General features: G+C 39.5%; 1 protein-coding gene and 1 non-coding gene across 2 annotated transcripts; both read right to left on the bottom strand.

Annotated features, from left to right (window-relative positions):
* Positions 1 to 3,978: 3,978 nt before the first annotated feature.
* Positions 3,979 to 9,655, bottom strand: LOC103716929. The gene is made up of 4 exons (XM_008805133.3): positions 9,576 to 9,655; positions 8,022 to 8,160; positions 5,555 to 5,627; positions 3,979 to 4,498 (listed from the first exon to the last, which is right to left on the bottom strand). The coding sequence occupies exons 1-4, from the start codon at positions 9,604 to 9,606 to the stop codon at positions 4,250 to 4,252; spliced, it is 492 nt and encodes a 163-aa protein (XP_008803355.2). The 5' UTR covers positions 9,607 to 9,655; the 3' UTR covers positions 3,979 to 4,249.
* Positions 4,706 to 4,805, bottom strand: LOC113463376. Its single transcript, XR_003387511.1, has one exon. It is a non-coding gene; the product is annotated as a U6 spliceosomal RNA (small nuclear RNA).
* Positions 9,656 to 9,955: the final 300 nt, after the last annotated feature.

Genomic DNA, 9,955 nt, shown 5'->3' with positions numbered 1-9,955 from the left:
CTCTTGTGCTACGCTTGGTAAGCCATGGGCTTATTCTATTCTAAATGCCCAATCTTTGCCCAAATGCACGTTTTATATTCACAGTTAGATAATTATAAAAATATATTAATTAATATTAATGGTAAAGTCAGGTCAGGGACAGCATACAAGACCTCTAGACCCTTACAGACCCGTGGGTTCGGTCACCCATTCAGCTGTAGCATAATGTGCTGCATGGCTCAACCCCAAAATATTTAACGTGTTAAATCCAATTCTTTTAATTGATATTATTTTTTTAAAGTGTAACAATCCAGAACCTCACCCAAAATTGCTAGCTGGAATGTATTGTTTGGGTTCCTTAATCTTGTATAAGTATCCAAGATCTGCCCAGCGAATAATCGATGTAGGACTAAACACATGCTCGCACGGATTCTCATATACTTCCCTCGTTCAAGCCCTGACGTTCTCGTCAGGCTAAGGGTTCAAATCCATTCAAATCTAATCACAAACATCACGATCGGTCCGTGGTCAACCTCAATGGATTCGTGCTGCAGAGTTTCCTAGTCCACATAAGTTATGGGTCGGGTCCGCTTTGATACCATTTGTAACAACGCAGGACCTTACCCAAAATGGCTAGCCGGAAGTTACTATTTGGGTTCCTTGATCCTGTATAAGTATCCAAGATCTACGCAGCGAATAACCGATGTAGGACTAAACACACGCCCGCACGGATCCTCATATAAAATGATTTAAATGATTAGTATTTAGAAAGATAATCATTTAAAATTCTTGTTCAAGATACTGATCCAAACCAATTTTAGTTGTTTCGATCCAGACATCGTCACCATCATCACCTGAAGCAGGTCGAAGTTTTCAATTCTACTCGTTTAGATTTCGAGTCAAAAAAGTATCAAGATTAATGTAAACCTTATCCTTCCAACATTTGGTTGGGGCCTGCTTTGGGTAGGATTTTATTTGGGTTATGTATGGGTAGTAATGAGGTTTGAGTCAGGTGGATTACAATTTGGATTTGATCTAATATGTGCAAGATCAGGTATAGGTCTCAAGCGGCTACACTTATTTGCAAAGCTCAATATCCTCTATGCTCGAAACTATCTACTAGTAACTCAGATTCAAGTATAATTGATAAGCTTCATAAGAAATGTGAGGGACATAAGGGTAAAACCATATATATTAGCTAAAATAATTGGATCTAAATTGGGGTTAGCTCTTAGTGAATTTGGATTAATAAAATTTAAGCCCATATCCTGACATATCATATGATCAAGTCCAGCTTGATCTTAATTGGATGAAGTGCAGATATCGAAACTTTTATGGATTTATGTTTGGATGCCCTAGACCAACTTTATGTGGCTGACCTCCAAAAAGTTGAAGTTTTCATCCTGCTAGAAGATTCAATAACAACTAATACCTCACCTAAAAAACTAGCTAGAAGTCATTTTTGGATTCCTTGACTATGTATTGCTAAAGCGCACACACCTGCATGGGTTCTTACGTGCTTCATTTGTTCTTAAACACAATCTGATCAGCTCCTGATCAATCCAAAAGGACCTCTACTACAGTATCCCTAGTCTGCATGCCTCTACTACAATATCCCTAGTCTGCATTTAAGATGAGTCCATTCAAATACCACATGTAGTGATTTAGGATTTCAACCAAGCAAATTAGATAAAATGTGTTATTTGGATTACTTGATTCTATATAACTATTTAAAATTTTTCTAGTATATAACTTGTATGGGGCAAAACACATGCCTTCATGGTTCTTGCAAAAGAAAAATATTTAATTGATTTCCATATTTTCTTAAAATGAGCAGATACTTATGGCAAGGTTTTTTTTTTTTGGCTAAGGCGGATAGATCATACCTGACGAGTACGGATATACCCAATAAAATCAAAAAACAAAATACCTCGGAATGCCAGGGACAAGGTTTTTTTTTTTTCCTAGTATATAACTTCCCATCTTCAGCCTACAGGATACTACCAGAGTAACTAACTACATAACTAGCCACCCAGTCCGCAGCCCCATTAGCTTTACGGAAAACATGCTTGGCCTGGAAGGCCCCTCCGTCCCTCACCATTGCCCACATATCTTGGAGCAAAGGGTGGACACAACCATTACCCCTCGAGCCCCCTGGATCCAACTAATGACCATGGCCGAGTCCCCCTCCAGGACAATAGAACTGGCACATAAAACACACCGGGCGTGACGAAGGCCCGCCCAAGCGGCCCTCAACTCCGCACCCAGAACCGAAATGTCGAAGAGTTGACTGCCCCTACAGCCACGACCCTGGCAGACAGATCCCGAATAACAAAACCCGCACTGCCTCGCATACCTCCGTCCAAGACGGACCCATCAAAGTTGACCTTGAAAAAAGTCAGGGGTGGGAGCTCCCAGGTGAAAAATACCGTACGGGATGCTGCCGAAGCAAAATGGGAACCCCAAATGTTCCGAACTGTTAAGATCCCTTCAACGGGTAAGATGTGACTGAGCTCCACCGCCTGCACACGGGTACTCTCCACCGCAAGTCTCGGCGACATACTATGTTCGCCAAAGGTACGAGCGTTTCTAGCCAGCCAAATCTGGTAGGACGTGCAAATTGCTCGGGCCACCTCCTGGCTAAGTAGTGGGGACTCTGGGCATCGGCGCATTACCTATAAAAACTGGTCCCTCCAGCCCCGGACCTCCCGTGGGATCCCTGCCAGTCGCCAAATCACCCTAGCCCATGTGCACTAAAACAAGGCATGGTCCACCGTCTCGTCCACACCACAATCTCCACATACCGGAGGAATCATCAGTCCTCGTCCGCTAGGAACTGCTCTCGTCGGAAGACAGTCGTAGACCATCTTCCAGAAAAATAAGGCTACCCTCAAGTGGAGTCCCAAGCGTCAGATCTAGGTGCAGTTAGGCCCAGGCTCATACTACCGTTGGAGAATGCGGGAGAGGTTGTCCACCCTTATGCTGGTCCCGGTAGAGGTGGTCCAAACCCGCACGTCAAATCTGCACACCCAAGTAATGGGAGAGATCGGACCCTCTCCGCCAGATACCCTCCGAAAAGCTGAACCAACCTAGTCTCGTCCCATGCAGCCCCTCCAGGGACAAGAAGGTCCCAGACCCGCAGACCCTCCGCAGCCTCAAAACTAACCATAGTCGGCCAATGCTACAAGGGGAGGGCATCTACTCACGAGTCCCTAGCCACATCAATACTTCGCTCATCGCCTATTAGCTATCTAGTGTGCACCAAAATAGTAGGCAGGTACATCGAAATCTCTCGCCATAGGAAGAAAACTCTCCACCCTCACGCCAGCGCCTCAGGGCCCAACTGCCCATAGCGGGTTGCCATGGTCCGGCTCCAGATCTCCTTTCCATTCCTCGCTTCAACTGCAGACCTTTCTCTTCCCTCTGAGATGCAAGTTGTTCAACTACGACGTTGGAATCCACTTAATCCAGAAGAAGGATGGTGGCAGTCCTCCCGATGCTCCCCTAACAAGCTCGAATGCTCGACCCCTCGGACAACCACATCTGCTCTTAGGTTGGATGGTCATCCACATCATTTGAATCAATTTATAGCAAGTGGTTTTGACAAGGGATTTGACAGTGCGAGGACATGCATGGCGGCGATGGAGAAGAGGTTGAGAGAGATGAAGATGAAGGATCTGAAGAGGACTGTTGGTGGCGAGGAGGAGGAGGAGGAAGAAGGGTTGCCTATCGACCAGATCTTCTTCAACGATCCTGATGGGTTTATGATTGAGATTTGCAACCGCGAGAACATGTTCTATCCGGATCCATGGCTCTCAAAATCAAACCCAGCAGCAGGACCAGGCATAGATGATCAAACAACACTACAAACTCAGTGAAATGCAGCTCTCGGATCACCCTAGTTACATCTGGCTAGTTACATGAAATTTTTCAGAAGCATCATAATTATAAATAGGAGGCACTGGCAATGTGTTTTCCATCAGTAATGGTGCATGGTAGTGAAATGATTAAATATCATGTTCAGATTGATGCTTCAGTATGAATGCATGAAGCTCATAAATTGCACCATACATAGATAGAGGGGAGATGTGTTTGGAGTCGTTGGATAGAATATCTTGAGCTTGCATAGTGTAGCATTACAAAGCTGGAATGGTGATGAAAATGATGGCCAACTATACACTGCTCTTATTAGCTTTCCAGGAATTCGAACACATCGTAGAACAAGCAGTGCTGTGATTATTTAAAGAGTAACTGGTCCAATCATTGGCACCTACAGCCTACCAATCTTGGTAAGAATGACGGCGGTGCCGGCAGTGGCGACAGGAATTACGACATCTTCCGAGATAGATTGGAAGCCGGGGACTAGTCGCCTAGCAAAGAGGGCGACGATGGGAATCCCAAACAGGAACGCGATTCCTTCGCGTGCTCCCGACCCAATGGTGAAGCTCTCAAGTTGGATCAGTTCTTCCATAATTTTCTTGAACTCTTCCTTGCCTAGTGTCCCTGTTTTCCAATGACTCTGCATGCAAGAAGTGAACAGCGAATTGCAGCATAAGCTTCAAAAGAAGCAAATAACATCATGCAATTTCTTCTTGTCCAAAGAAACGGGAAAAAAAAAAGGGTGCGATCTCTCCAGATTTTGTATGCGTTGGTCATCTCTAAGTTACCTGAAATTGAACATTATGCTGTCACGATGTTTTTAGTTTGCATTATTACAGGCAATGGCATAAAGCAAACGCCGGTCTGTGCATGTCATTTTTGTGCATGGCTCATGCTAATCTCCTCTGTAATATTGTTCCAATTTTATCTGATGTCTCTGAAAAGACATTCATCCTGTTGGGGTTTATCTTCTCCTTTGCTCTGACTTCCTTCAAAGCCGCACATATTATATATAGGGAAAGACAACAATGCAGCTAACTAGGTGGCTTCCATGTTGCCAATCTACTTGGGCAGTTTTATTTGGGATTTTATCACCTTTACGTTGTGCCTACACTTGGATTGTATGAATTATCTGCCTCACTTAAAAGAACAAAAAATTCTGGTTTCAATTCTCAAGTCATTCTTAAATGTATGCTGTTAGCTAGTTTTTAAGAAATAGTTGCATATTTTGTTAGTTTGCACTATTAGACTTGCAGTGCATTACTAGACATTCTTGTTATGGCCTTTATTTGAGTCAGGCATAATACCTCTAGGTTTACATATGAGTCTACTTGCCGATATATTTGGCCAGCATAAATGAATAATCCGTATGTATATAGAGTGTCAATGAACTGATCTGAAGGTCAATTTTTTTATTATTTTAGGTAAAGTCATCGCGCCAAATCTATTCAAAATTCTATGTATACCTTGCCCAGCTTAGGCTTTTCTTTTTCTTCGGTTTTTTTGCTGCATTCGAGAAATATGGTGGGAATTGCCAGCCAAAAGAACCAAACCCAATTGGCAACATATAGTCACAATTTTGCATGCTAACAAAATTATAATATCAGCATACGCATGCAGTTGGTATATATAAGGGGAAAAAATGTGAAGATTATCCCCAAAAAGGAAAAAAAGTAAAGATTCTTAAACTTCTAACCCGGAACTTCTTTTCGAGTTCTGTTTTTTCAGGTAATTTGAATTGCATCGCTCCACCTTTCTCATTCAGTTTTCTGCCAATGGAGCCAAGAGTTAGTGCTTCTAAATTCATAAAAAAATAAATCATAATTTCGATCTGAAACCATTCCTAATTTAAAAATGTATCAATCCTCAATTCATATTTTTAATTTTAGTAGTCTTATGTATCTTCTAAGAGCATGAATATATATTATGCATGTTTTTAGTGCTTATTCTTTTATGCAGTAGTATCTTCTTGTATATAGGTAGCCAAATTAACCTGTTGTTTGGCCATTAATTGCATAACTCAATTTATCTTTTTTTAAAAAAAATAAATTGTCCTGTCCTTTTTTTTTTTTTGGTAAAAACGGTATTTCATATAGCTCTAACTTGAGTACATCCAACATAGTACATAAATTGCTACATGAAAACATATATTCATACATTGCATGCACTTTCTTAATTAGCATCTCCAGATTATGGGTTTTCTGTGCTCACATAGCTTGTCCTAGTCCACAAGGGCACCCGTGCAACCTCTATTTACCTTGTTAGATGCGAGTCCTCCATCTTCTTAGGCCTTCTGGCCAAGATTTGGTATCTCTATACCCTATTGGATACCTTCAATGATGTTAGCTCTATTTTTTAACTCATAATGGCACTATTAGCTCTGTGAAATGTAAATATTGGTTGTCAACAACAACAATACTTGGAATGCAATTTCAGTGGCTAGACGCTTTGAGTAATCTGTTGTTATATATATATCTCACTTCTATTAAGCTATATTCTCAATACTTTGGTGTAAGAGAACTTTTTTCTATTCTACTGTACTAGAATATTGCGATGCACATAATAAAGACTAGAAGCAGGATCAAACTTTTAACTTTATGATCAAAAGGGGAGAAGAGGGTAGGGGAGGAAACATGCACCCTGGAAAAAGTAGAGCGAAGAAACATGCATGATAAAAAAATTTATTATATAAACCGGTGGATTCTTGTGATGAAGGGTGGTGGTGAAGCTGGAGAGCAAGGGACCGTCGGATTCTTACACTGTAAGCTCATATGAGACAGGGTCAGGTGTGAGAAATGCATAAAAAAGTGGTTGAAGTAGGATGTGTCTATGGTGTACACGGAGTAGCTCGAACTCAGCAGGATTTGAACCCATGACACTTTGTACCCAAAACAAACACTCTACCAAGCTGCGCTACATTCTTTTTTAAAGTTCTTGTGCAGGGTCATTGTACAAAATCCCTATTTTATTTTCCACATTGTTATTTTTCCCTCTATCTATATACAATTTTCTTGTTATTTCTTCTATATCTCTTTTTTTCTATGAATTTCATAAAAATGGTTCGTTTTTTGGTTCCCCGAAGCCCCGAATGGATTGGATCGTTTCTCCTTCTGCCAATGAAATGAAGGCGTCGCCCATTCCGAATGCTTCTATACATACATACATACATACATACATACATATATACATATATGTGTGTGTGTGTGTGTGTGTGTGTGTACGTGTAGGTGTATGTGTACGTGTACCAGTCAACCACAAACACTGTAACAAACCTGAAATTTAATCTTAAATCACCACTACAAGAGAAGGTTACCTTGACAAATTGATATAGGAATCAAACGCTTGAAAGGAGCTTGTTAAAAATAGGAGAAAACCTGATGACTACTGAAATGTAAAACCAGCATGCTAAATTAAATTTGGACTGGCTACTGAAATCCTTCATATTACTGGCTTATGTAAGAATAAAGGATAGACCTTTTCTCCAATTAATAATCAACTTTATTTCTCAAGAAAGAGAATAACTGAATTTTCAAGTACTTAGATGTTCTTATGGGACTATATGAAAGTTTTTTTGTTGAAAGGCTAAAAAGCCTAACAGGTCATGATATGTTGCTGGAAGTGAAGGAACTGTTAGGAGGTTAAGTAGAGTGTTTTGCAGTGTTTTTGAACCTTTCTAGTTCCTAATTTGTTCTAAACCTCCCCTCACATCAATATTATGGAAATAAAGAAGAAGCCTTTTGAGCAATTTGTTCCTCTATGACCAAGGGCGCCAACTAGTGGAGTTGGTGAAGTCTTTTGTTGATATAGGAGACCTAGGTCTGATTTCCACCTCATCAAATTAAATAGGTGGGGCTTCTATCACTTCCATTTAATCTTCAAGTAAAAAAAACTTGGGAGACAACGTAAATTTTGGCATTAACTATTTAGTAGTTTCACTAATATATAGTTCATAGAATTTAATTCATTCATGACATTTCATGCATAACATGGCAATGCATCCAAAGTTTAAGATGTCAAAACAGATATCTCTTTAAAAGCAAGATTCTATATTTGTTTACTTGATATCTATGAAAAATTAACATATTCATGTTACTTATTAGCAGAAGGAAACCTAGAGTGAGTATATATAGTTATTGTTGAAATTCAAGCTAGGGAGAACTTACTCAATAACCATATACAACTGATGGTAGAAATCTTCAAAAGCCTTTATTTCCTGTTCATCCTCGAATTTTTTAAAATCTTCTTTCTCTAAAAAATCAGCAAGGCCTTTGGGGATTTGCTTCTTGTCAGCATCTTCTCCTCCTATGCTTGGCCGATCAATAAAGTTATTATTTGAAACACAAAAACAAAAAAACTCAATGCAATGGAAAAGAATAGGCATGCTAATTTAATCAGTAAGTTTAATATGCATGCCATGCATGGAGTGAACTTTATTTGACTCCTTTTATATGAAATTCTCTCTTTTAACTAACATTAAGTACAAAAATTATAATATCAGTACTGAATCCTGTGAAGGTACCATGTTGGTATGGTGGTAGTATACCTGGTGTGAAACAAGTATATACAAGTGTTGCAAATTTTGATGAAGTAGGAATACTTGATTAATGAACTTATTGGACTTCCTGATTTCAATATTACTGGCATTTTGCGTGTAATGCGAGCCACAAATTCTAATGCATGAATAGACTCAATTAGACAAGTCACCATCATATTTTTGACCTAAATGATCTACCAAATTGTCCCCCCTCCCCCCCCCCCCCCTCTCTTTCTCTCTCTCTCTAGCACATTTAAATAACATTTATACACTAAAATTTGCTCGTGCAATAATGTGTCACAAGCATTGACCAAATTCTCACCCTAGTGTTCACATCCTTGTGGATCATATCACCCTCTAAAAAGTTTAATCCAAACAAAAGTTGATTTATGCCATGTAGATCAAGCTCATCTATACCCATGAACTTGCAAAAAGGGACTCCAATTATTTTGCGGCATATGCATCTCTTCACTATCATAGTACTTGTGATATATATGATTCAATGCTTGAATATATGTAGCTGGCCAAATGCTCAAGTTTTTTTATCATGCGTCAGTAATTTAGAATTGTTTACCATGAAAAAAATAATAAAAAAATCTATTCTATTACCATGAAAAAATATTATTGTAATAGAATTATTTTATTACTATAATAAAAGATATATGGAAAATATTGGAACACATTCAATTACAGAGCTCAAAATTCTCAATCTTACAATTGCCATGAAAACCCCAACATTATTTTCACTTGGCATCTATCATATGGTCTCTGTCGATTGCTTAGGGTGAATACTGTTATTATGTTACAGTTTGTGAAATCTTCCGTATTGATTTATTTGAACATTTTCCAGCAAAAGCTGTGGAAAATTCCCACAACCTGGATGCCCGGATTGGATTGTTCTTATTAGTTCATAATTCCTCGTATCCATCCAATTCAGCTAAGAAGGTCTGTTTGAGAGGGACAAAATGTTAAGTTAGTGTTGACTCTAGATCATGTTAGCCAGCTAAAACTTGTCATTCACCCCTCACATTTTGATTTGAAGGTGATCTGCTGCCAAAACTTAAAGCATGCATTAATTACTAGCTTATGTTTTTTGACATGCAAGGTGTTCAATTAGGTGAATGCTTACAAACGTAAATTACACAAACAAGAAACTCAAAGAAGTTTGGAAGAGTTTTCGTACCTCTTTTAAACCTGTTCATAACCTGCCCCATTTTGTCAATTTGTTTTCATGTGGTTGTAGGAATTGTCCCTTTATAAAGGAAGCCAGATGTTCTTTGGGTGCACCAATAGCCATGGCATTGCCCTCAGAGGAAGCAAAGATAGCAGCCATAAAGAATGGGGAAGCACATTTGGCATGCTGGCTCTAAGCAATGGATGGAAGCCAGGATTGCTTCTGCAATGCATCAAGGGCAGCTTGTGGGAGAAATTTGATTAGAATCAATTTTCATGCACTCAATCATTGGCCGGCAGGGAGGCCCCATTTCGGATTTAGGTTGAGGTTATGGTCTCAGCTCAAGATCGTATAGGTCTAAAAAGTTAGGATTCGGCTAAGGGAGGATT

Source organism: Phoenix dactylifera, unplaced genomic scaffold (assembly GCF_009389715.1).
Source record: "Phoenix dactylifera cultivar Barhee BC4 unplaced genomic scaffold, palm_55x_up_171113_PBpolish2nd_filt_p 000026F, whole genome shotgun sequence".
Taxonomy (NCBI): domain Eukaryota; kingdom Viridiplantae; phylum Streptophyta; class Magnoliopsida; order Arecales; family Arecaceae; genus Phoenix; species Phoenix dactylifera.
The sequence above is the reverse complement of the archived record's forward strand: the minus strand, read 5'-3'. Positions and strand labels throughout refer to the sequence as shown.

Bases quoted from the DNA above. Each gene is read 5' to 3' on its own strand.
- LOC103716929 (XM_008805133.3), bottom strand. From the start codon at position 9,606: ATGGGGCAGGTTATGAACAGGTTTAAAAGAG. The intron at 5,628-8,021 runs GTAAGTTCTCCC...CTCCATTGGCAG, and splicing joins CAGTTGTATATGGTTATTGA to AAAACTGAATGAGAAAGGTG. The intron at 4,499-5,554 runs GTTAGAAGTTTA...TCTTGCATGCAG, and splicing joins AACTCGAAAAGAAGTTCCGG to AGTCATTGGAAAACAGGGAC.